The 27,011-nt window shown below is 34.9% G+C and overlaps 2 protein-coding genes across 2 annotated transcripts; one reads left to right on the forward strand and one right to left on the reverse strand.

Annotated features, from left to right (window-relative positions):
• Nucleotides 1-3,991: 3,991 nt before the first annotated feature.
• Nucleotides 3,992-21,982, forward strand: LOC119987192. Its single transcript, XM_038832005.1, has 20 exons — nucleotides 3,992-4,188; nucleotides 4,340-4,409; nucleotides 5,803-5,845; nucleotides 7,804-7,881; nucleotides 7,999-8,083; nucleotides 8,215-8,297; nucleotides 8,977-9,034; nucleotides 9,853-9,963; nucleotides 11,095-11,152; nucleotides 11,355-11,451; nucleotides 12,677-12,712; nucleotides 13,358-13,494; nucleotides 13,768-13,838; nucleotides 13,956-14,009; nucleotides 16,457-16,599; nucleotides 18,385-18,525; nucleotides 19,031-19,264; nucleotides 19,444-19,503; nucleotides 20,490-20,735; nucleotides 21,589-21,982. The coding sequence occupies exons 1-20, from the start codon at nucleotides 4,050-4,052 to the stop codon at nucleotides 21,715-21,717; spliced, it is 2,073 nt and encodes a 690-aa protein (XP_038687933.1). The 5' UTR covers nucleotides 3,992-4,049; the 3' UTR covers nucleotides 21,718-21,982.
• Nucleotides 21,983-25,176: 3,194 nt separating this feature from the next.
• Nucleotides 25,177-26,535, reverse strand: LOC119986938 (stemmadenine O-acetyltransferase-like). Its single transcript, XM_038831627.1, has one exon. It carries the CDS (start codon nucleotides 26,533-26,535, stop codon nucleotides 25,177-25,179), a length of 1,359 nt encoding a protein of 452 aa, XP_038687555.1.
• Between the last annotated feature and the right edge of the window lie 476 nt (nucleotides 26,536-27,011).

Here is a 27,011-nt window from a genome sequence, read left to right on the forward strand (position 1 = left end):
AATTTAGTTTAGATTTTTTTTATAGTATATTGATGATGTTAAAATTTAAATAAAATACGTATGATGACGATAAATTACATTTTAAAACTTATATTAAAGAAAGGCCAAATAAAAAAAAACCTAAATGTAGAGTTCTCTTCAAATTGTCAATATAGCTAAATTAGAGTACAAAATAAAAATCTAAGTAAAATTGCCTGATATGTATAGTGTGTTGTCTTGTTGTGTCCTAATAAGTACAATTAATAGACAATTAAAAGTAAATTTAGCCAATTTAAATTAATTTCCCCATAAGTTATTTACAAAAATAACAAGTTCTCATGTAATAATTGGAATATCTATTTATGGTAAGGATTGCCATTTAAAGAATTATGTTTGACACGTGTCAGCTTCCGCTTGTGTAAGGAATTTCGATCGAGTCGGTAACCTCACGATTTTTCAACGTCCACGTCTGCACTCGAAAAAATAATTTCTTTAAAAAATTGACAGTTATCAGAACCTACTACACAAAGTCCACTTGGCGTTCCCTGATTTGCCCATTACAGTGGTATATCTTCAAATGAATGGGTAGGGTTGACTCTGTTTCTTTTGTTCCAACAAGTGTGTATTGATCAAACGCCATATATATATATATATATGTTTATCCCATTGATTTGATTTGATTTGATTTGATTTGAAATATGTGGGACCCAAAATAGTGGATCCTACTTGTCATCTCATTCATCCACACCATTAAAATATAACCCTTATTTTATACCCTCACATTAGACTCTTATATGAGAATTTATATATATATATATATAGAGGAATTCTCCTATAAGTACTCAAAGTAAGAACTTAAAATAAGTACATATGTTTTCATCATTGATTTAAAATATGTGAGACCCAAAAGAGTGAATCCTACTAGTCATTTCACTCAAATCAATGGTCAAAAAACTATACTTATTTTAAGTCATTACTTTGAATACTTATAGAAAAATTCATGTATATATATATATATATATATAATATAAACGTGTTGTATTGTGTTTGGTCCGAACTCCTTGAATTTTTTAGGGTTTTGATTAGAGGGGTTCAAAATGATTGACTTATGTGTTTTCATGGGTATGCCTAACTTTTAAGTAAGATGTGATTGTGGTGAGGCCAACATTGCAAATGAAGATTGTTTTATATATATAGAAAAATAGTGAGAGTAGAGAGTAGTTTAATTATAAAAAGTGCATAAGAAAGCAAGGAAGGTTAAACTCTAGAGAGTTACATTTGACTAGTCTATAATTGTCTTTCCTATAGTTTAATTATGCTAAAGATTACGTATATATGAGTTTACTTAATGAAGGAAAGGGAGAAAATGAAATTGTTCTACAAATATACATAATAGGCTTCTTCTTCTTTTTTTTTCCCAAACTTTTGATACCCACACAAGTTTAAATGTGTCAAGTTTAGATAAGCACACTTTGACTATTAGGATTTATCATACATTGTTAATGCGGTGAGTAGGACATTGATTCTGTGATTTGTTGGCTCAATTCGAGCTGTCTGGGTAAGGCTGTCCGGACACCCAAGGGTGCTTTCCAGACAACTGCTGCATCATTGTTGGATCAGGGGTTTAGCAGATCGATCAGTCAATCAATTTTGAAGAGCTGTCCGGACACCCCTTGAGATTGTCCGGACAGCAAGCCCAGATCTGCAAGTGAAACCCATTTAAATATAATTTGTTCATAGGGTTTCATTCTAACTTCGAAAAGAACTTGTGAGAGCCAACTTTGTGAGACAAAATACACCCTTTGAGAGTGAGAGAGAGAGAGCTACAGAGAGTTTGATCTTATTGTATGGTGTGGATTTCTCCTTTGTATCTCTTCACCAACATATGCAAACGATTTCTACCGCCCGTGGAGTAGACTTTCCGTCAAACCACGTAATTTTCGTGTCTCTTTACTTCTTGTTTGACTTACTTGCTTATTTGGTGATTTGGTGCTTGATTGATCAACCTATTTGGTGTTATTGTTTGGATAATTATTTGATTTTAGCACAATAGATTCTTCATCCCTCTACCATTCGATTGATGTTATTATATGCAATTTGTGCTTCAAAACAATTGATTGCCTGTGGAAAATAAGGTAGTTTATAAGCAGTAAGATGTTTAATGAAATTTATAACTGACGCTAGCATACAATATGTGGAAAATATTTTTTTTTTATTTTTTAAATTTATATTATGTTTATAAGTATAAATTATATAAACTTATAAATATAATTCATCATAGACCATCCTCGGATGCCCTATATTGTATCTCCGTTTGTTTTGCTTCAATATAATTTGATCTGTAACGAGAGGTGATTCGGTTGACAATCAGTTAGGTTAGGTATTTTTGTGTCCAAGGTTCGATTCCAATGAGAAACATATTTATAGTATTTCAAAAAAATAAAAATATCAATATTTCTGTACCTTTATTTGACAGGTCATCATTCTCTCTTCTTATATAAATGGGACACAAGAGTGTTGATCTTCTCTATTTCAAAGTAAAACAAATATTAAAATGCATCCATACGTGCATAATTTATTTGGCGATTTTCAATTATAATATATGGTTTAATCAATTGTAATTTTTATATAGAAAAACATTTTTGTATATGGGAAATTAAACCCTATACCTAGTGCACGACAGCTATTCGACTTAAATTTGTTGTTATTATAAGTGTTGAGGTGGATAGGTCGTACAATAATACAACAATATAAAGCAAAGATTAGGACTTGCTACCAACCTAAAAAAAGAAAAATTCCTTAACCCTACATAAATATCAATTATTAACCAGATTACGATTCAAGAATTAATAATTATGTATGAGAAAATACAATGAGACCTCCACGTATATAAACAAGGTCGACACACTAATAATTATTCATGTGGACAATCCTTTCGGTCAAATTAAAAATATATAACTTGTTGCAAAACATGTCCTCCGTAAACAATCACAGATAATATAACAATATAAAGAAATAATCGATAAAATGAGAGAGAAGAGAAGAACACATTATTTACGTGGTTCAACAATTTGTCTATGTCCACGGTGTTTACGATTGTTTTCAATATGAGAATTCCAGTAGTACATTCTGCTAGGATTTTAACCCTTACATACCAGCTACCCAGGGCACTCAAAATTACAACTACACCCGCATACAAAAACAACCAACCCACATCAATAATACTATACCATACTCGACTGGTACGCTACGCTCACCTTTCACATAACTTCCCCTTTCCTTAAGCTTCTAGGTATTAAGTAATATTTCTAATATGAGCATTATTTTGAAAATCAACTCTTAGGCTTACGGTTAGGAGGAAGCATTCTCTCTATAAATCGTAGGTTGGATTCCTACTTCAGTACATACATAGAGTTACTATATGCTTGCCTGGAAGCACAGGCTTATGCGTTTGCTCAATGCACATTTGAGAGGTATTGGTTGTGAGTTCCATGTCATGTTATCACGAAAAACAAATGGGAAAAAAAAAGTCTCATGTGATACTTAATGGGCCGAAGAAGAAAAGTCCATTACTTAATGGGTTGAAATAGACCTATTGATATTCAATTCAATATTTAGCCTTTCAGCCTCTACAAATGTGTTCTCTTAACATCCGGGTCATTAGTTGAATTGGTAAGAATGATGCTTATCACTATGATGATCAGGGTTTGAATTCCCCTTCTATGTTTTAAAAAAAATGTGTTCTCTTATTATTTATAAAATGCACATATTAAACCCTTTTTGTCCTTGTGGGCTGGACCCAAATTAAGATCTTGAGCTAGGCGTGGACCTAAACATTGCAAATGCACAACAAGTTGGGCTAACTCAGTTTGACAATATGGGCCTACTCGACTGGGCTATCCCTCAATCTCGATGTCGGTGTTAATTTTGATAAAAAAGAAAGTATTGGGGTTTATATTGTAATTATACATTTAAAAAAAAAAAACCTTGTTTTTGTTTTGTTTCTCACTTGTGGTTTCCGTCGTATCTATTCAAAACTCAACCCGGACTGAATCAGTGGGGGGTTCTCTATGGCTAGGGATCAAGCACCGAGGTCGTCCATGGCGTCGACGATCAAAGCTTACTCCGTTCCTATTGTTCTTTTCTCAATTGCCATCTTCTATCAGCTTTTTGTCCTTCCTCGTTCCTTCCCCCCTTCTCACTACGACGGTGATTCTCTCCTTCTTTACTTTGTGTGTAAATTATGTCTGCAAAAACAAACAACCACAGTGTCTACATAGCCATGAAATTTGATTACAGTGTTTCTAATACTTTCTCTGTTTATTTGTCTTATTGTTCGTTCAATTTTGGTTAATTTTAGTTTTGGGAATAGAGAGGCATAGCTCCATCGCACTAGTTAAAGAGGCATACGAAAGCTTCTCATCCAAGTGGTAATATTTTCTTCGTTGATTTTGCTCATTTGTTATACTTGATCACTAGCTGATGTAGCTTGAATGTCTGTTTATGTGTTGGTTTACACAATTTGATTCGTCAATGGACTTCAACTGTAATTTTTAGTTAGTGATTGTATAGTTAAGTGGGAACTAAGCAATTGAAATTATTTATTTGAATGATGGTCAATTATAGCCGAGTTTCTAATAACTTATGGTTTCACTTCGTGCTTGTGCAAATTGTTTAGTTTTGGCAACAACTAAAACAACTAAAGGTACTCTTGTTCATTTTGTTTGTGCTGCTATTAACTTTAGATAATGTGAATCTTTTTTTAATGGCAAACTGGACCTATCTTTCTTTTCCCCTCATTAGTTTTGCAATTATCTTTTCTTTCTTCGCAGTTATTATTTCTCTTTTCCCTTCTTATCAAGCACACTGTTAACTCTCCACGTCCTCAAAACGTAAGGTGCAATGTCTTTTATTCTGTCCTTTACGATAGGAAAATCAAGTCTTTTGTTGATCCTGTTAGTATTTTGTTATAACCTCTCTGCCGCATCGAGAAAGGGTACTGTGTACTGACTACATAATAGTCATATTTAGTCTGGGCTTCTTCCTTCAAAGAAACTCCCTGGAGGAAATACTAGGGGCTGTTGTTGTGGTCATTATGTTCAAAATATTTGAATCTGATTGTGCTGGCGGGTGAAGGGAAAGCTCTTAATTGTATCCTGTCAGAGTTAAAATTTGCTGATGGGACTGGTATATTGCTAAGTTGTTTCAACAGAAAACATACCCTTTGTCTTGGGCCATAGCCACCGGGTCCATGCTCGTGGTGCTAGAACTTTTAAAACACAGCTGTTGGATTCTTTATTTAATTCAGCTAGGCCTACAATTACTGCTCTATGAAGGGATATATTTAGGTCCTAAAACTGCTGCTGGATGCTTTTAGTAATTTATTTAAGTCCACAATTATAATCTTCAAAAGTGGAGTTCCTCAAGCCACCTTCAGGTGCTCGTTTAGGCAATGGCTAGGTGACGTTGTCTTGCCTGGTGGCTGACAAGGTGTCTGGTCCTTGCCTGGGCAACTTGGCAAGTGCCCAGTGTAGCTTTCATGACAGTGTAAAATAAAATTAAGTTAGCTTCTTCTTTTCTCCAGCAGTTTTTAAAACACAAAATGTAGTTTTGTCTTGGCGATTCTTTTCTCAGTGCAAATCAATACAACTTTTGTTGATCTTTAATTTAATTTTTCCTATCTGAAATTTCTTTGTTTAGTAAATGTATAAATTTCTTGAGAAATATCAAGGAGGATAGATATTATCTCTGTTGTATGATATTCTAGGTTGTTTTCTTAGAATGACTTTTGAATCAGGAAATTTGTATATGTGGTTTTTACAGGAACTCAGGTGCAGAAATTCCTAGTACCATTGATTTTATAAAGGTCAGTAATTCTTCATCTGTAATCCAAGACTGATTTTAGCTTTACAGAAATGTTTGTTGGATCTTAGTTCATTGATCTTTGTGTTGGCACTCTGCATGATGAACGGTTAAAATGCTATCAGCCATTGTTTTTTATCAGTAATAACTTCATTGGAAGTTCTTGGTCACAACGAGTATGTAGTACGATAGATGTCTCTAAAACAATGCCTCTCAGAGACGGGAGAGTGCCAAAAGTAGATGGAAATAAAGATCCATCCACTGAAGAGTCAGATCACTCGTTAAAACTATGGAATATGGAGTGAATAATTCATCTTTTTCCTTAAACTTTTTATATTGGGAAGTACGATTACTTGAGGCGATAAGACATATTCCTATAGCCGACATCCAGACAGGGAGAACAGATTGTATTCAGTCCAGGATAGAAACAATTGAATAACATTCAAATGCTCATTAATTGGTGTTATTAAGTAGTTCTGGCCTCATGTAGTAAAGAAATTCTACTTTTCATTTGTTATTTTTATCTCAAAAGACAATATACAAGCAATGTGTCTGCAAGTTTGTGAATGATGATAGTTTATCAAAATTGTGCTTGCTATGGAGTGAATATTTCGCAACATTAATAACAAGGAGATGCTTCAGAAATGTCTTTGCTTGATTCAGCCATGGGGCAAGTTTGCATTTATTATTAATTTCTGAGCAGTTTAGAGTTCTATCGACTTCTCTTTTGTATGAAGGTGGACCCCCATTTTATGTGTATCATGGTACTATAGTCACTTGGCATATCCATAGTCTGAAATGTGAGTCATTTTACTTTCTCGGTTATTAAGTAGTTTCTGATCAGTAGAACTTTTTCATAAACTTTGGAAAAGCTTAGATTTTGTCTAACTAAACCACTCAGATAGTCTTTACATATGATTCGACTGTCTTTACATATGAAAAATCTTTAGGTCTGTATTGGCATAGGATGCCCTCATGCCCTTGATGTCCCTTATTCTAATTTCTGTTTTTCTTTCTGCTCAGAAAAAAAATCAGCTTAAGTATATGAATTGGGGTCTGGGGCACACAGTTTTCAGCTTCTTCTTTTTCAAAGCACTTAATTCATATTCTTCTTTTTCTTCTGCTTTAATTCTTAACTGTTACCATCTCATTTCACATAACTGTTACTTGATTAAGTTTTGTTCATTTAAGACCTGTTTTTAGAGCACAATTTTTTATCTTCTACCTTATGATTAGCCAGCTAGAGTAACCCACGCTACTGCTTGTAGCTTTCAAAGAGCCATCAACCTTGACTTCATAGCCGCATGGCCCGCATCAGACTACACAACTTTGGTCTCTTTCCATACCCCTACAAGCACTATATTCCCATTATTCAATGATTATTCTGATGCCTTCCCTTCACTTGCATATGATTATTGTCCTTCCTCTGTTGAGGAGTTGAAAATACAATAGTGAGAACTGAAAGTATAATCCTATTGAAGAGAGGATTCCTTAAATGATTGATAAAAGGCTAAACTATTCCACATATCCTTGCACTATATAACGATTTTCGATTTGATCCTCAAACTTTTTCTCTTCGCGTATTCTATCTTTGAACTTCTACAATTTTTATGCCCATGCCCCTAATGACTGATAAAATGTTAATGGAAAAGTAATATGGAAGTTCAGGATAGATTCAAAAATGAAAAAAAATTGAGGATAGAACCAACCAAAAAATGGTGTATAGTTCAAGGATATGTGGAATAGCCTACTAAAAGCTTTCCAATAAAGACGAAAAAAATTACTTATTTCAAAAACCTTGTAAGATGTTAGAATGCCAAAAGGCAATGCAAGGAAATTTTTACCAGAAAAATAATTTTTAAAGCTTTCGAATTATGTGATGACTGCTTTTGTGCTACCTTACCACCTTAGACCAAGATAGGTACCTTACAGTTGATTGTGTGAAAATTTTTATTCTTGCAGATCCAGTATGCATATGAGTTGCTTAGCAATCCTTTCTTGAAAAGGGACTACGATACATTTGGCATTGATGAACAGCTTGTGAGTAATTAGTTTCTTTGTTTATTGATTACTATTTGTTGGTATCCTTTCTTGTTTAACTTGTTTCTTTCGTTGCTTGGTTTTGTTCAATTAAAATGGCTTGATTCTTGAGGGTAGCATGTCTTGGAAAACATCAAACGGCAATATGCTGGGGAAAGTTTCTCAAGCGTAGAGCTCCCATTACTTAATGCTTCTCCTTCCGGTTAGTCAAATTTTTGTCCTTGAAGTAATTGTCATGTTATTTACCTTTAGGTGATATTTATATGCATTTAGAGTAACCTCTTTGTAGTGTTTGCATTAACTAATGATTATACGATCTTATCTGCTCATCAGATCCCAGAGATTTAGCTTTCAATGTTATTACAATGAAGGATTTTCAGTCTTTGTTTAATAATTCTCACTCATGGTTACTTCAGGTATGATCTTAACTTATAATATGTAGCATGTTACTGAAATTAGAACCTTGTTTTTCCTAATTTCCTTTACTTTCTTTTACCCTCCTCCCCAAATTTTGTAAGAATTATTTCTTTTCTTTGAGGTTAATTTGGTAAATTAAAATGAGTTTTTTTAACTGAATTAATTTTTTAAATGCAAAAAATGGTTAAATTTAATCAGCTTGCTAAAAGCTTTATGCTGCTACTTGAGTCTGAAATATTATTTTTAAAATGGTCGAAGTTTCACAGTAATGGCTTCATCTTTATTTTCTTATGATCAAGAGTTTTGAACTCCATCTGGCTGTAATTTTTTTGGCTTTTTCATGTGCTGATATACCCATGGGGATGTCTCTGTTTCAAAAGAATCTAGAACAGCATAAAAGTGGTAGAAGTTCTAATGGAATACAATGAATGATGCTGTACAATTCTAATTTGTATTGTTCTAAGATAAAGATTTTTTGGGATAGGAGTTATTTAGTGAAGAAGACAATAGTTTTGGTCGATGGTGCTTTAGAGCTAGAAAGTTTGGAATTTGTATGTTCTTCTGGTGTCATCTTTCACCTTATTTTAATCTGCACGCATACCAGCATGGCGATGTACTTCTAATTAATACCTGGCTATCGGTATATTTAACAGATGTTTAATTGGAACTTTGGTGCAGGTATATTCACTTGGGAGTGATCGCTGTGCTCAGTTTTCTACTGCGTGGAAAACAATTGGTATGTTTTACTTTATAAGAGGTGAAAGTCCAAAAGTCCGTGCTGGTTGCTTTTGTTTGAGGTTACATCTCGATGTCTGAAAAATTTGAATAGTTCCTGCCTCTATAGAACACTGTGAAATTCTTATTTATGAAAGCTTAATGATAATAATACAAGTCAGACAGTTACACCTGGTTATAAGGCTTTTTGCTACCAAAGAAAAAACAATCGAAAGGCCAACCTGACTTGATTGAACTTAAAAATAGATATTTTCAATGAGAAGCTAAAAAGACAAAGAATACTGACTTTGTTCTAACTGAAATATTGTAGAAACCCATAGCCCTAACTTTAAGCTTTCACTAATGACAACTTTGTTCTTGAACACACAAAAGAAGAAGTTATGTAGCATGGGGCACCATGGGGGGTGGCATTCTATTCCAAGTATCTACAAGAGAGAAACGCTGCTACATATATGCATATATTTTCATTGACTTTATGAGTTTGGTAGACTGAAAAAAGACTATTTTCCTTAATGATCTGTTTTGGACTTTTGGAAATAAACTCTAGCTGTTATCAAGCATTTCAAAATTTATAAAACTATGTCGATCTGTAGCCCTGCAAACAAGGAAATGACGGGCTGGATTTGAACTATTTATGTTCACTTTTTCATCATAACACTTCTTAGTGACACTGACACAAAAGTAAAACATAAGTGTTTTATGTTTTAAAGTATTCCCAACATTTGATGTTGGAGTGACTATCTGTTGTGTTTTTCTGACTATCTTTTGTGAATAAAACATGTTGTATTTAATTATTTTCGTTTTGCTCTCTGTATTCAGCTACTTTATTGGATGGGGTTGCAAAGAATGCTATGGTGGAACTTGGTGATGTTCATCTCGCAACACTCCTTGCTGAGAGAAAGATGATCGGACAAGTTTTCTTTAGAAATGGTAAGTGCTACTACTGCTCTAATCATTGACCATTGTATCGAAAAGGAAGGAGACCAATAATTACCGAGTGCTGTTTGTGTTCTCATCCAACTTTAAATTTCTAAAGATTGAAAATTAGAAGCTCATTCTGTGATAGAAAAAAGATTTGATGGATGACTAAAAGAGAAATTGTTTATAAAGATTCTGTTGAGGAAGATCTTATGGAAGGGTAGGCTAATTGTAACGTGATCAGCTGGCTATACACTCCATTTCGGATGGTGAAAGTGGTTATAAATCTTTAGGCTAAGATACCCTGTACATTGAAGAATTGAATATTTCCCATTTGCAGTCATCTCATCAGTTACTTCTTTTGCGTTGGGTTATAAATCTTTGAGAAATGGTTGAAATTGTATCATCAATGTTTCATGTGGGTTCTCCATTACATCTCTTGTCTCTGTTCTTTGTTCATTTCTCCCACTATTTCTCAACCCGACTTCTTGACTAGTCATAAGGGTATTATAAATGCCATGTTGTTGGACTTGTGATCATATTGAATAGCCAAAGTAATAAGATGTACATAAAATGAGTGATCTATAGTCTTTGCGCTTACTACTCTAAACTTTCTTTTAAGTATTGGTCTGGCTTGTTCTATTCTTGGATATCCTAGACAGCTGTTTGTTGGCATCTAGGTTAGTGGGCACTAATAATTTACTCAGATTTAGCAAGAGGATGTTGTTAGGCACTTAGGCTCATGTGGTTGTACTTATTAACCATCAAGGATCGCCTGTCTGCAATTCATTGCATCATTCTGTTGGTCGAGGTATTCAGTTGTCTTGTATATGGAAGCTCACGTGCTTGTCATCGATTGGCTATGAACATTTTTTTTGAGTAAATAGGATATATTAGATCGAACTAGAGAACAGCAAAATTATTTGTAGCATATAATATTGTATGCCTATATGGGGGGTTATTGTCTCCCGACTCTCCTGTAATTAGCTCATACAATGCTTCTTTTCAAGACTTACTATTCAAATGTTTTTTTAATTGTGTACTTTTGCAGTCATGCTCACCAACTTGTTGGATAATTAACTTCAATAATAGCCAAGTGTATTGCCTATTTCTTGCCTTTTAACTTGGTAGCCAAATGCACAGGCCTTCCTTCGCTTGTTGCTTTTCCACCCAGCTGTAACTCTTTGGATTGCTTCATTCGGTGAGTTCGAACTTAAAATATTTAAATTCAAGATTGAGAAAGTAATTAAGCTAAGATTTTAAAATCAGTCGCAGAAGCGTAATGCACATTGTTTGTTTAAATTTTGGAAGTTTATAGTATTTTCTGTTGATCATGTACTAATTGACATTAATTTACTTGCTATTATAAATTTGAATGATACTGAATGTACTTTTTGTGCTAGGTATGAAGGAGATCTCACAGTTGATGCAGTTATGGATTGGTTTGCAACATCTGTGCTGAATTTGCCTCGCATATACTATTACCCAAAAGAGTCATTGGTAACGAAGGAGTTATTTAAATGCATGTGTTTAATAAGGAACTATTGTTTTACCCTTTTTTCAGAGATATATATAGCTTGAACCATTGGAAATTATTTTAGTGTTTCTAAGTGTGACATTACAAATAAGAAGAAAAGCAAAAGAACGATTCTCTGACAAAAAAGTCCCCGACCGTCATATATTTAATAGTTTATTTTGATAGCTTGGTGGTTCTTGCCTTTCAATCTTAGCTGTCACTAGATGGTAGTTATCAAATAAAAATGAAGTCGTAAAATTATTTGGAAGGCATAAAGAAATTCCATTGGCCCTCAGTTGTTGATGACTTATTAATAAGTTGTTGGCGAAGTAATATAGTGGGTTTTTTTATTTTATTTTATTTTTTTATCTACATGTATATGATTGTATGGAGGTGACAGGGCGAGGCTAAGAACAAGGGGAGGATCTACGGAAGAATTTTCTATCACAATATGAGTATATGACTACATCCAGGAATAGTTTCACTCTTGTTTTGTATTGTGATAAACGTGCTTACGTTGTCTGTTCTGGATGAATCTTTTAGCTTATGTCGTTTGCACGCATGGTTGTTGCGGGGTAGACTATATTAGTAGTAAGCTCAAAGCTTGTTACATGGAGACATACTTTGGAAGCTAGCGGCTTTAGATTAAATGGGAGTAGAAGCTTGAGATTTAAATTTAGCACAATTAGGATGCTGTATGAGAGGTTCGGTTAAAATAGAGGAGGCAGAGATGCCAAAAAAATGGGATTTGAGTATCTTGGGTCCACAATTCACGGTTAAAATAGAGGAGGCAGAGATGCCAAAAAAATGGGATTTGAGTATCTTGGGTCCACAATTCAGAATGACAAATATATTGAAAATGATGTATTGCATAGGATTGAATGTTGTTGGATGAATTGAAGAAGATCATTTGGTATTTTTTTTTTGAAATCAGGCTATACTAAAAGATTCGGAATGTTAGGCTGTTAGAGGTACGTGCTCAAGAAAATGAATATAGTAAAATGAGAATGTTCCATTAGATGTGTGGCACAATGAGGAATGGTATAATAAAAACAAGGCTATTTAATCTATGGTAGAGCTAACTCTGTGTAAAGAGATGCAGAACTGTATTTTTTCCTTATTCATTTTCTTTATGGATATTCTTTCACTTGCTTTAGTGTCATTCTCTTCCACTGGTATAAATGACATGATACTATATCTTGGCACCAGGGAGAAAAATTTCTGGCGAAAAGTGGTCCACACAAGGTATTCTCCCTCCCCCCTCTTTTGTCTTTAGTTCCAATGTTTAATGATTGTTATACATAATTCTTTTCATGATTCCATTTGTTACCTTTGTTCGCATTTGATAGTGATGCTGGTATTTATTAGCACTAAATGCAGTAACTATTTTTATTTTATTGGAACCAGGATTTGTTTTACTTCTAATTCAACAATATACATATTTCCATTTGATTATAAATTTAGAATGGATACTTCTGTCCCTATTGTTGTGATAGCTTGTCACATAGGACATTTACCACACGGTCTCAGTGAGTTTCAGTTTTTCAATGAAAGAAGTTGTGAACTTGTTTAATTTTTTTTTCCTTCTGTTCTGGACTATGGCCAGGTAGTCTTATTTTCTGCTTTCTATAGTTATTCATTAAGTTAAACTTTAGCATCTGACGTGGAAAGTCGATTTCTTTAGCAAATTCATTGTCACTGTTGCAGCATGCATTATATAAGGAATGTTACCAGTGGTGTCTCATGGCTTTGTTATTACTTGACAGTTTTGTGTTATGTGTTTGTTTGTTATTTTTTTTTCCCACTTGGCATGTTACCTTTGTACTGGAGTGCATGATTTGCTCTTAATTGCATGACAATGATTGATGATGTTCACGTTTTGACTCATAGGTGAAAGTCATTTTCTTCTCAAAGACAGGGGAGCGTGCTACTCCATTTGTTCGCCAAACTGCTAAAAATTATTGGGCATATGCATCTTTTGCATTTGTACAATGGAGGCTGGAGGATTCTTCCGTTTGGTGGAATACGTACGTTGATATGCTTTCATATCTCCTGAATTGCATATTAAAATCCTTTCTTGAAAGAGGATCTTATAGTTTCTTTAAAAGACAAGTATTCTGATATTAATATACACTGCTGCACAAGAATTATCTTTTGTCAATGTACTTATAACATTTGTTGAGAAATTGCGACTTGCATATTTAATTTTTGAATTGAGGCAGTGTCAATAGGAGTATGCTGTTATTGTTGTTTTCTTCAATAGCATGTGACCATTACAGAGTTTAAATCGTTGTTAACAGGTTCAATGTGGAATCTGCACCTGCTCTTGTATTCTTGAAAGATCCTGGCGTAAAACCTATTGTGTACCATGGTATATTTAATACCCTTGTTTTTGCCAACTTTCATATATGCTTTGTGCTGATGGGACATTCTGGTATTAACTGTGTGCTTTCATGTGATGAGCTAAGGACCGTATATTCTGGTGCAGGACCAATCAACAATTCAAGACTTTTAGATATCATGGAACAAAACAAGCAACTAGGTAATTCTATCAATTGTATAAGGCCTTTTATTTTAATTGAAGTAAGTTTCTATATAAACATGAATAGAAGGCTATATTTTGTTCATTGCCATGTTCACATGAAATAGACAAACATGTGACCTAGTGGTAGAGTTGCAGGGGTGCAACCTAGATGTCACGTCACAGGTTCAATTTCTGGAAACAGTCTCTCCACATAGTATGTGGGAGTAAGGCCTGTGTACATCTTACCTGTCTCCGACTTGGCCATTGCGGGAGTCTTGTGCACGGGTGTTGTTAACCCTTTTTACCTTTGTTCACATGAAATTTTATTGATTAATTTAATTTCTGTTAGTTTTAAATTTGCATTCAACGTTAGATGTGATGTGTTAAAGGAGTGAAACGATGTCGTTGTATTTAGTCTTTTTTAGCTTTGTTTAGGCGGGTTCTTTTGGAGCTCTTTACTGGACAATCTATTCTTCTCATTATTTTATTCTTTGTGTTGATAGCTTTAAGGCTGTACTCTTGGTTTATTGTTTATTAATGAGAAATATCTGGATCTTCTTTGTCCTTCTTGTTCTTGAGTTCTTGTGAAAGTCTCAGTCTTTTCATGATGTAAATTTGTAGTTCATGTTTCGCTATTTGTTTTTCTTTCTTTTCTTTTTGGTATTAGACATGATGTAAATTCTTTCATATTTCCTATTTTAAATTTGGGTTTGACTGTTTTATTAAATATTTCTATAAATAACGAACCAATAACTCATGCATGAACGAATAAGTTCGTAATTTTTATAATATATATACAGTTTTGTAAAATATTTACAAACTATTAATTTTATACATACTTTTAAGTAACTCGTGATAAAATAAAGAAAAATGTTAAATACACACTTTACTTAAAACTCACAAATTTTTTCTTGAATAATACTGTTCTAAATTAAAATTGAAGAACACCATTTAAAATAGAACAATACTTTTAGAGGGAAAAGAGATTATTAGTAATAATACGCTTTTTTTGCTTAGGACGTGATGACATTCTTTCTGTAGTTTTGACGAAATGGATACAGTAAATTCAAACACATAAGTTTCGACTCTTTGCTCAAATTGTTTTGGAAAATGTCCTGTTTTTTTACTATTTTAAATGCATGACTAATAATCTGAATCAAACTTCATGAGAAGCATCGGTTTACTTCATTTCAACCAAGGAACTTAATAATGGAATCATATATACTGCAAAGACGCAGAGTACTCGTTGGAAGCATTGGCGGTGGGCCATTTGACCGTTGATACGTTTATAGTAATTGCATGTACATATGTACTAGATGGGTTGAAGTATTAGCTGTCAAATTTTGAGGCAATGTTAGGTTCAAGCTGGATTGTGGAGAGATGCTTTGGAATTATAAGGATTAGCAGATGTTAGTTCGAGATGGAATATGTGGTGTGACTTTTATAGAACTAAAACTAAAAATGAGGGTATTAGTGAAGCTGGATGAGTAGAATATTCTAAAATATAGATGTTTTCACTCTATTAGATTTTATTATGTGTTCAAGCAGATTTTGGCCTTTAATATCTTTGTACTGGTTGAGTTATTCAGGCTTATTTAATTTGGTTCATTGCGGTTTTGAGCTTCTCCTTTACTGCGTCTCACCAGTAACAATGCTTGGCTAGTATTTATTGTCTGTGATGGAATTTTAAACATTCCTCTTCTTTCTCCCTCCTTATCTTTCCCAACAATTCTCCATATGTTATTATGACATTCTTTTCCTCATCCAATCCCAACTTCTTTATAACTGTTTGACCATTCTCAACTTTAAATCCTGAAGATGAAGTATACATGGTACTTTTTTTTTCCCCTTTCTATTTCAAGAGTGCATTGACTTAAATCTAAAACATATATCAATTGTATATGAGACTGATGAAAATATTCTGACCATATTCTTACAAATGATATCAACCTTCATTATCTCTTCATCTGAATATTGTGGCTTATTTTTTGTAAATAGAAGATATGATTTTTGAATTTCATCAGACGGACATCCGAGGATATTAGAAAAAGAAATTCATTTCCTTTATAGACCATATCCAATTTCCTTCAACCTTTTTTTTTTTTTTTTTTTCAGTTTAATTAATTACTCAAGTTATAATGTTGTTCCAATTCCTTCCTTTGCGTGCCTTTCAAAATTATGTGTGCTTTAGCTGCAAGTATATATCATTCATCTCTCCCCATTGCTAAAAAGTCATAGTTTACCAGGCGTAGGCAGTAGGCACACAAATGAAGATTTGAATAAAATAGAATGTCAAATAGTTTATTGATGCCTGCAAATGAAAAAGATATGGATGAAAAATGACAAGTACGGTCAGAACATAATTTTTTTCAAGTTATTGTGATGTAATCTTAAATTTGAATAGCTACTCTGTCATTTCTTCCCCCTTCCTTTTGTATGGGTTCCTTATGTATTATATTTTCCAGAACTACCCCAATTGAGGAGTGTCTCAACGATGCAGCTGGGTTGCGATGCTAGAGGCCATTCTCCTGCTGGTAATGATACCATCCCATGGTATTGTGTTGTTCTAGCAGGAAGACAGAGCCTGGAACTCAACAAAATGCGTGAAGTAAGCATCTTTGCCATTATAGTCTATGGATAGATTATGAATTGTAATATACCACTATAATTAACTAGCAACTTCTATTTTTCTTTATTTTTGGAGAGTTAATAATCCATTAAGGCAGTAACATTGCTAGTGTTAGTAGATATCACAGAATCTTTTCTAAGAGACTTCAAGGTTAAGGAGCATTTGCTTTATGGTGAGAGTGGAAGTGAGACTGAAATGTGAGTGGGAGTGGAATGTTAAGATTTGGAACAGAGGGAATGAGAATGAGTGTGGGAATGATTATGTTTGGTATGGTGGGATAGAGGGTAAAATGGAATAAGTAGATTCTTTAATCTCTATAATATGCTCATCTTAAAAAAGCAATCATATTTAAAAGCTATCAAAGATTAAAATGTTGGAATGATGTTTTTTTATTATAACTTATCAATAACAAAAAGTAGGTGAGCAACTTCCTCTCACATTGCTTCCACAGTTGTCAAACCTATGGCCGTATGAGCGCAACAGGGGGTCTGATTCCATGTGAGGATACCCATCTGAACCTAAAACCTTGAGCCTATTGATTTTGTGTTCATCCATTTGTCTGAATACCTTAATTTTAATTACTTATTCAATGTGGGATTCCTAATCACATTTAGGTCGACAATTAAAAACAGTGCTATTCTGTAAAAAATATGCTATTTAAATCATCATATCAAACTCTTGTAAAGATCTAAGCAAGCAATTTTTACTCTTGAAAGGAATCAAAATTAGTGGAATTGAGTTGGTCTAGGGAAGTAATTGATTAGATGACTGAGGATTTTATGTCATCCCTCTATATACATGCAACTCATTAGGCTCTAATGGGCTTGATATTTCATACATCTTTGTCTTGTCTTTGGTTGGATTTCTTTGCATATTTATCAGCTATCGCTTCCCCTCTGATTTCCAAATCTGTAAGTATAACAGGTGACAAACTTACAACATTATTTAAAGACGATACAAACACAACACCCAATTGATTGATAATTACAAAAAGCCAATAGTTGACAAAAAATGAAAGCATACGATTTTTTACTAACACCTGTAAAAACTGTAAATAAAGATATTCGTGGAAGACCCCAACTCAAAGCTCCTGAACTTTAAAGGGAACTTTTCCATCTGGGTTTACCACCTTACCAAGCTTTAGGACCTTCATCTGCAAAATTTCAGATCATATAAACCTAGAAGGCCTTTATTCATTGAGCTATTTATTAACCCAATCCATCTCTGCTGCCACAAGTAACCATGGCTTGGGAGTTGGGCATTTGGGATTTTGTGGGAAAGGAAAGAACTACTCCATAAAGTGTAATTTAGGCATTCCGTTCGTAATTTGAGTTTCCTGTTATGTCAATAAACAGTTGCTTAATAAGGGGTGAAGCTGTACATTGTTTCATACCTATAGGGCGATAAACAGTTGTTTTTAAACTAGAGGGGCCATCTGTTTCTTTATTCAAAGCTCTGGGTTGGTAGACGCATTCTACTTTTTTAAAAAATATGTTTATGACAGTGCTATGCTTCAAAATTCCTTTATATTTTCTGTTATATTTTCCTGGCTATTATGTTGTAATGCGACATGGCTTATTTTGTGTCATTTTTTTAAGAAGATAGGGGTCGTATTCTTATTTTTTTGAGGATGGGGGGAGTTGAACCTTGCTCCTTGTGTAAGGAGCTCACCACCATTAGGCCACAAGACTGGCAAGAGCACCTTTGTTTACTTTGTCATATGTTTCTGACTTTGTGGAACTGCTGAATTACATACATTTTTAGACCATGTGCAGGATTAAAGAAATAATGTCAAGTGATAGCGAGTTGAATGAAGCTGATAAAGATCAAACCTTAGCATCAGCGGCATTTGCGCTTAGGGAAAAGCGGCTGACATTTTCTTGGCTTGATGGCGAAGCCCAAAAGGTGAGGGATATTTTTTCCACTTCTTTCGAGTGGGTAGTAAAAGTAATCAATAAACATCGACAAAGATTATACACTCGAGCACTACTTTTCGAATAAGTCAAATAAATTCTCCAGAGCAACTTAAGCATCAAGGATTCAAGTTACATAGGTAGCATCTCGAGAATGCAGAGTAAGACTAGATCTTATTATCCTGGGACCCTGCAGCAGCGGAAGTTTATGCAATGGATGCTCGTTTTTTAATGTATCTTAGGTTTGTTCAATCATATAGCATTGGGGAAGAGTATGTCGAGAATGTGTAGGTTGTGATTAGCATTACTGCATAATTTAAGTTATGGGTATTGCTTCTAATTATATGGCAGACCGTTTATTCTTCTTGTTTTTTCTTGAATCTGATGTCCAATAGAAGTTGATTTTGGATAGGCTCTGCACATCTATTTTCAAGGCTTTTCTGAACTTCTTGAAATGTGAATCTGTTTGAAACTGAGGACTATCGACTATTTTCCAGAGTTATTGTTCGTTCTATGTCCAATCAGCATCCAATTATGAAACTTGTGGACCGAGGAGGACAATGATTGACGTACCTCGTTTGTATATTGTGCGTTACAAAAGGAACAGTTCTGAGGCTAATATTACTGTCAAGAGAAAGCCAAAGCATATATGGGATGGATTACTAGATGAGGATGTGGATCCTGTATCCCAGCTAGTTGTGACGTACAATGGTTCAGTTGAAATCCCACAGGTATGAACCGTTTAATCATGTGCTGGCTGGTTGTGTTAAATGGCTTCATTATTATTATTGTTATTGCAGTTGTCTTGTTACGTTTGCAATCATGCTGTATTTTTGTTGAAATTTTTGTCAGATGCTAAAGAAATGCTATTTTCTGATTGGTTTCTCTATGCCGTTTAACTGTGCTGCAGATTATGCAGTGGATCTCAGAAATAATCCGGGATGGTGACACAAGAGATCTCCCCTTCTACGTAAGCAACATTTATTTTCCCTATGTGCAAATCTTAAAACAAGTATCCCAATGTTTTTCCTTTTTTTTTCTTCCTATGGTACTTGGTGAGGTCCAACAAAGCTGACAGCCTTATTTGTTATCATACCTGACTGTGTTTCTATTTGTTATTATAAAAGGGTGTTTCTCCTGTTTGGTTCCTGCAATCACCTATTGCTGAAACCTGTTGTTTGCCACAAAGCTTCTGTGGTTTCATTTTGATAGGATTGTCCCACATCGAAAGATGTGGAGCTAAGGTGTTGTTTATAGGGGGGAGGTATGGGCCTCCCTTAGTACCCAAGGTTTTCTAGTATGGGCTGGGAGGCCTTGGGTACAGCCGGCCCATGTGGGTGGGTGTCGGTTGGGCCTTGGGTGTTGAGCGTGTATGGGCACGACTCTATCACATTTCTTTTCCTTTTTACATTTTTTTAATCAAGGAGCTAAATGGTAAAGGAGATAGTTGAATGTATTAGCAGAATAGCAGCTCTACAAACAAGTTGGTTAGCCCTAGAAAGAGAGAGGGAGAGATGAAAACAAAAGGGTATAGCACAAATTTCAGATTGCAAGAATAACATGGATGACATAAACAGAATTACCATTCCAGATGCAACAAATATAAGGGAATGGCAGAAAATTGACTTATTAGTATGATTACTTAAAGTAAGCGGATAGAGAGTCCAAAAATCCAATGGGGAACCAATTTCATATTAAGGAACAATGGAACATCAATATTGACAATGGACTACGTGGATTGCTAGAGAAGGTATTGCAGCTATCGCTGTAAGGCATTCCTCTCTAACTTGCGGATCCTTAGCTGATGGCTCAGTTTGTTAGATGGGGATTATAAACAATACTCAAGTAACTGGACATATAAAAAGTGCATACTGTATGGAGGTTTATAGATTTTTTTTGGTCAAACTAGCAGACTTTCTATTGACTGAGTAAGAGCTATTTCTGTTTACAATGAAGAGGGCAAAAACTCCTGAGCTTGTTCCTGAGGATTCTGAACCTAACTGGTCCAGTGGTGTTCAACGGATCAAAATCAAGCAGAGAATTCTTAGCATCTTGAGCGCAAATTACGATCTCTTAGGAGATCCAAGGGTTGGTCCAAGTTTACTTCTGGCGGCATTATTATCTTTTGGTACCATCTGGCTGACTAGGAGTCAACCAAGGCACCCACGTGAGCCAAGTCAACCTGGTCAATCTACTAACCAGGTAATTAAGGGCTTCAACCTCTTTCGTCGGTGTCCTTTTGAGTGATAGTTAATCATTATACATTATGTCATATGGATTTTGTTTTCTTGTCACTTGGCTGGGCTACAGTCTATTGAATAGCCCTTCTGCTTCTATAATACCCCTCAATCTCATATCAGGATTTAATTCTGCATCTCTGGATGATGCCAAGAAACTTGATTGACTAGCTTAGGTAGCATATCTTTTACTTTCTTCTTTTGTTCTTTTGAGAAGGTCTGTGTTGGTACTTTCAATTACCATATTCTCAAATATATAAGACGTTAAATGGTAGGAAGTTTAATCAAACAGGTAAGTGGAAGCTAGAATTTAGATTTATTCTATTATGCATTATTGCTATGTGTGGCTTCTGAGTTGGAATATTCAATGCTGCAGTAGTTGTTAGCAAGAGTCAATATTCTGCTTGGTCAGCCGAGCAACTTGCAATAATTACTTTGCATATAATCTCTCACTACTAACAAAGGTGGAAAGGGCATGTATAAGCAGCTTTACGCTGGTTTTGCAGGGAGGCTGTTAATTTGGTTTGAACTGCTGATACTTGGGTTGCAATAAAGCAACTTTACTATACAGCTTGACAACTCTATTTTATGTAGCTTCAGCCATCAAGTGTGAATATTCTATTATCTGGCATACAAATACAACCTAACAGTTTGAATTTATGGTGGTTAAAGTATGAATAATTGGCTTGCTTTGTTAGTAATAGATGTATGCTTTTAACCTTCTCATTGTACATCCCCTCCATCATACTCTGTTTCTATGTTTTAGATGCTCAAATGTGAGATCATCCTAGTAACAGGCTGCAATATGTGTCTTCCAGGATGAAATTAGACCACAAGTGAGAGAGAGAAGGAGAAATACTTCAAGCAAAAATACACCTCCATCCATAACTGACCCAGAGCCAAAAGATGCTTACCAGATGCCACTGCCAGATTCCGACTCCGAGTAGATGCTGCTTGAAAGGGAAGGATTTGAAAGATTTGTCATATCTTTATCTAACAAAAGGAATGTGGCCAAATATACTGCTGAACGGTTAGTTCTAAAAAATCTTGAGTTAGAATGAATTTTCTTTTAATTTGGGGTGTAATTTATAACTCTCAAGAGATTTGGTTTAATGCTTACATTGAGCAATTATTGAGAAGTTGCTGTGATAGCTAGCCGCTCGAGGTTTTGATGGTGGGATTTTTATTAAAGTTAGTATCCAGTTCAAATAACCTTTCTGTCAACCTGCGCTATTGTCAGATCCCAGATCCTGACTTGGCATTGATATGTAAAGTAGTCATGGTTGCAGTTTTGTGTTTAAGAATGTAACGCAAGGGTGTGATAAATCAGCACTAGCCATTTTGATTTTAAAGGACAGGTATGGTCAAATTATTTGTCTTTGGTGGGAAATCTTCTTTCATTTAATTGTGAATTTTAAATGGCGATGAATGGATGGACGGACGATAACACCTCTGTAATGGAGGCCTTTATGAGCACCAACGATATTATTGCACTGTCCCCTTCAATCGTCTGCCACGGCTTCCACCACTCCAGCCGCCACTGCACCACCGATTCTGCTTCTTCAGTGGTATTGAAATTGACGTAGTGTGGAAATAAAGATCGATTGGTTGGTTCACGACTAAGCCAACCTAACTTAAAATTCACCAAGAAACTTGGAATACACAATCTCAAAATTTATATTTATTAATTATTCGTCTTTGTTTAACAATACTATATTACTATGCAAATGTTAATTGACTCACTCTCAGCCTTTTGTCACTCTTAACCAAGAAACCCTCTAGTAGCGTCTCCAAGCTCTTATTGAGGGGGGCTCTCCCCCCAAACGGGCGTGGTCAGGTTGGTTTTTAGGTTGCTGACCTTTGTGTGTATTATGTCGCAAAAATGTTAGGGATCCCAATAAATGAGATCCCAATCTTCTCAGTAATCAATCTTGGTCATTGATTGATGTAAGTGTAGGGGCCTACAAAACCTGATGCACATCAATCAAGGGACATGATTGATTACTGAGATGACTGAGATCCCTATCACTTCTGATTATGTCGTGGAATGGAGTGGTGGAGTTGGGTTTTTGGGTTCCACTGAATTGATTTACCAGAGCTCAGATCTGATGAACACAAAGGGAATTCAATTTCAAAGAGAGAGATGATTTTATGTTTTTTTTTTTAAATCAAAAAGCTATTGACGGGGTAAAAATTGTCACGTGGAGCTCTGTCGATGCCACTTGATACACAGGTTGTCACGCGTCGCTTTTCAATGATTGAGTGACCCGCCGTGAGGAAAAAAAAAAGAATAGTGAATGACAAAGTCGAAAATTTTAAAAATTAGGTGACTGCTTTTAAAAATAGCCATATCTTTCGGTTATCAAAATGGATATTTACTCTGTGTATTATGATTTTGACATTGTGATATTTTCGTGGTGTTGACATGTTCCAAAGTAATAACCACTAATTTTATCAGTTTGATGTTGTAAGAACTTTGGTATGTGAAGAAGTTTTACAGATAAATTATATGGAGTTTAGATAAATCATATAAAGTGTAGATAAATTAAATTTATATGCAGTGCAATACATATAAATTCATATGCAGTGCAGATAAATTTATTGTAGTGTAGATAACTTACATGCAGTGCAGATAAATTCATAGCAGTGCAGATAAATGAAATTCATATGAAGTGCAGATAAATTCATATGCAGTGCAGATAAATTAAAATTATATACAGTGGAAATAAATCAAATTTATATGCAATGAAATGAAGATGAATTCATATGCAGTGCAATGCAAACAAATTTAGTGCAGATAAATTACATGCAGTGTAGATAAATTCATTGTAGTGTAGATAAATTAAATTTACATGCGAGGTTTTTTTCATCTCATAATATATCGATGAATGATCTTGTTTGAAAGAGTTTTTCACGTTGATTGAGAGTATGTAATTTTCTTTTTAAAATTCGTCATGTATTTTGAGAGAAAAATCGTTTTGAAGTTTCTTTTAAAAAAAGAAAAAATGTCAAAACTGATGATGCCATGTACATGTGTTATGTTAGGTGTAAAAGTGGTAAGATAAAATGTACTAATGAATGTTCAAACTTGATTTAATCATGGTTGGACAAATTCGATCATCTATTCTGGATAGAATTTTACCACCCTGAATTAATGATTCAGATAATTGTTCATCATTTAGCGAAATTGCATCATTTAGGCTCTTTCACATATTCGCCGAACCGGTGTAATCCTTGATCACCTTGGTTCTTCAAAAGGTAGCCATTGGTTTGGGATATGGTTTCCCTCGTCCGGTACAAAATACTATGCAATTTATCTCTCGTTTATTTTATTTTATTATTCAGTTATACAATATGTCTATATGTTTTCTTAATTACTATGTGATTTGTCTAGTGGTTATATTGTTAGATTTAGAGGTGAAAGATCCTTTAGGTCGGACGTTCGAACCAATGGGACGTAATATCATGGAATTTCTTGGTTCCGTGAGCCGAGGGCACAAACCTGTTTCCTAGGAGGGGTTAAGAGCCGTATTATGAGCCTACAACTAGTCGTACTTGTTGGATTTCGACTTAGGACTAAATTGGTGATCCATTGTGAGCATAGAGTAGTCATGTCAGATTTAAAACTGGCCTAGTGATTACACAAAATATGGCATTTGCTCCCTCAACTATATCCCTAGTTTTACTTTCGTCCTTAAATTTTTTTTCTCTTAACTTTATTCAACTATTGAAAGATATCTATTTCGTCTTTCAAGCGAGAGAGTAGCCGGAAAAATCCAACTTGACATCTATTTGATATATCGGAGTAATTCTAGTTGGCAAACTTTGATAAACCTGAACGATATTATCTCTAAACTATTAATGTCTAGTACTTTTGGTGTTTAAATTATACAATAAAATTGTTTGGAGAATTTGAAGATTTCGGCATTCTGGGGATTTTGTGAGATGATAGGTATAAAATTTAAGTGAAGTGACATGATAGGTGTAAAAATTATGCCAACTGGGATGCCACGTATAATTTTTCTGACATCGAAATTATTTGAGGGATAAATGGGATACCTTTGAATAGTTGAGGGACGATTTAAGAACAAAAAATGTTCAGCGACAAAAATGAAATGAAGGGTATAATTGAGGGACCAAATTAAATATATACTTTTGCCAATTACAAAATGGTAGTTGGGCTGAGCCCTTCCCGGTCAGAAAAAAAGAAGATTTTGTTAGTCCCCGTATCTATAACAAAATTCTTGTGCAAAACTATACTTAGATCAGGTGCAAACACATGAAGGATATTCCTTTTTATTAATGTTCAAAAAGAAAAACAAGAATATTGAGTGAATCAATTTCAAGACGACTAGGATCCACTGAGAATCACAACAACCAAAACAGTTTTAAAAGACATAAATTGATCAAAGCTTTGACTTGAGTGAATCAATTTCAAGAGGACTAGGATCCACTGAGGCTACTGAAAGGAGTTCCTTGTCACGTTCTACCACACCCATGATTTCTTCTTCCAGAGACACCCATGCTTCTATTCCATCACCGCTTCTTGTATCCACCAGCTGAATCACGGATCCAGAAGTCCCTAGTGCAAGAACACAAGCTGGGTACCATAATGGCTTCCCCCAACCAAAGTCAATACTGTAAGTGCCTGAGTTACACCAGCTATTAAACACAATTATTTCATCTCCAGTGGAGAAACCTTTTGAATATGATTCACCAAGCCTCCTCAAATATTCGCAGAGAGACTTCAATCCCTGCTCCCCTTGAAGGCTCTTGACAAAATCACTATTCATTGGGGATAATGTTTCTCTCATCCGAGACACGAAACTACGTGCATCTGTTTCTTCACTATTTGCTTTTATCGGTGCAAGCAAAAGTATATTTCCCACACTTGTTTGTGGGAATTTTGGTGCAGCCCTTCGGCGCAAGTTCACCGAAGTTGATAACAAAACTGACTTTTTCTTGGCACCGGATTTTGCCTTGGATGCAGATATGATGCATTTAAACAGGAGTGCAACCACTACCTCTGCTCGCGTTGGATTCTGCACGCCTAATCTCGTTGCTTTGGCCTTAAGATAGCTTATCACTGATCCTTCAAACACGAACCTCCTTCCGACAAAGATGCTCTTTTCTTGTAAGAATCGAGTCATTGAAGCCGAGGCAGTTAGATCTAGTGGCAATGATTTGTTTCGAGGAAAGATATATGAGGAGCTGAAATCGGGAGATAGAGCTGCTCCTTCTCGCGCCATGCTACCCCAAGCATTGAGGAATGCCATTAAAGAAGTTACATCGATAATGTTGTGTGTGGTACCAAAGCCTATTGCAAAACCACCACAAGCAAACATAGTTTCTTGTATCTTAACAAGATGACAACCTGGAGTCATCTCACAGAGAATGATTTCTTCTGGCACAAATTTTGGAAACTTTGAGAAATTAGGTTTCTTGAGATAATCAGATAATTTGCAACTGACTTTAGCCACTGTATAGGAAAGCCCCTCATCATTACAATCGATGGAAAAGTTGTTGATGTTCCTTCCAGCGAAAGGATAATAGAGAGTTAGTGTTCGTGATAGCGATTGTTTCAAAACTTGTGATCTCTTGGAGATGGATATGGAGGCAGCTGTGTTCGCAGAATAAAAGATGAGGCCTGAATGACAAATGGGAGGTGCAAGTTGATCAAGGATACTGATGACATGGGTTCTAAGGTGAGCAGGTGTGGGAGAAGAGGGTTTGATGTTCTCTCTTGATATTATCTCAATCTTCATTTTTGTTTCTCTACTTGCAGATGGAGCTCCCAATATTATGATTATATATAAACACACATATAAAAACTTGCAAGGTTCTATGCACATGTTAAGCAACAATTAAAAAATGTGACTAGTCTTATATATATATATATCACAATTCTTAATGTTGAGGTTACATGTGCATGGATATATATTTAAGTGTTATGTGTCGCTCTCGGGTCTTTTCTTGCGAGCTGCTAATATTTAATGTTTGATCTAAGTGAGTTTAGGTAGTCAGGTAATGAACACCATATAATATCTCTCATGACACACATCTTTAAAAAAAAATCTAATACAAATTAGCGATGGAATAGAAAAACATGTACTTCCTGGCCACTTGCATACCCTTAATGTTAAGGTTACATGTGTGTATATATCTATCTATCTATCTATATATATATATATATATATAAAGTGTTATGTGTGGCTTCAGGTCTAAATTTGGGAGCTGCTAT

This window comes from Tripterygium wilfordii, chromosome 20 (assembly GCF_013401445.1).
Source record: "Tripterygium wilfordii isolate XIE 37 chromosome 20, ASM1340144v1, whole genome shotgun sequence".
NCBI classification, from domain to species: domain Eukaryota; kingdom Viridiplantae; phylum Streptophyta; class Magnoliopsida; order Celastrales; family Celastraceae; genus Tripterygium; species Tripterygium wilfordii.

Bases quoted from the DNA above. Each gene is read 5' to 3' on its own strand.
- LOC119987192 (XM_038832005.1), top strand. From the start codon at position 4,050: ATGGCTAGGGATCAAGCACCGAGGTCGTCCATGGCGTCGACGATCAAA. The intron at 7,882-7,998 runs GTGAGTAATTAG...TCTTGAGGGTAG, and splicing joins TTGGCATTGATGAACAGCTT to CATGTCTTGGAAAACATCAA. The intron at 11,452-12,676 runs GTAACGAAGGAG...TCTTGGCACCAG, and splicing joins ATTACCCAAAAGAGTCATTG to GGAGAAAAATTTCTGGCGAA.
- LOC119986938 (XM_038831627.1), bottom strand. From the start codon at position 26,535: ATGAAGATTGAGATAATATCAAGAGAGAACATCAAACCCTCTTCTCCC.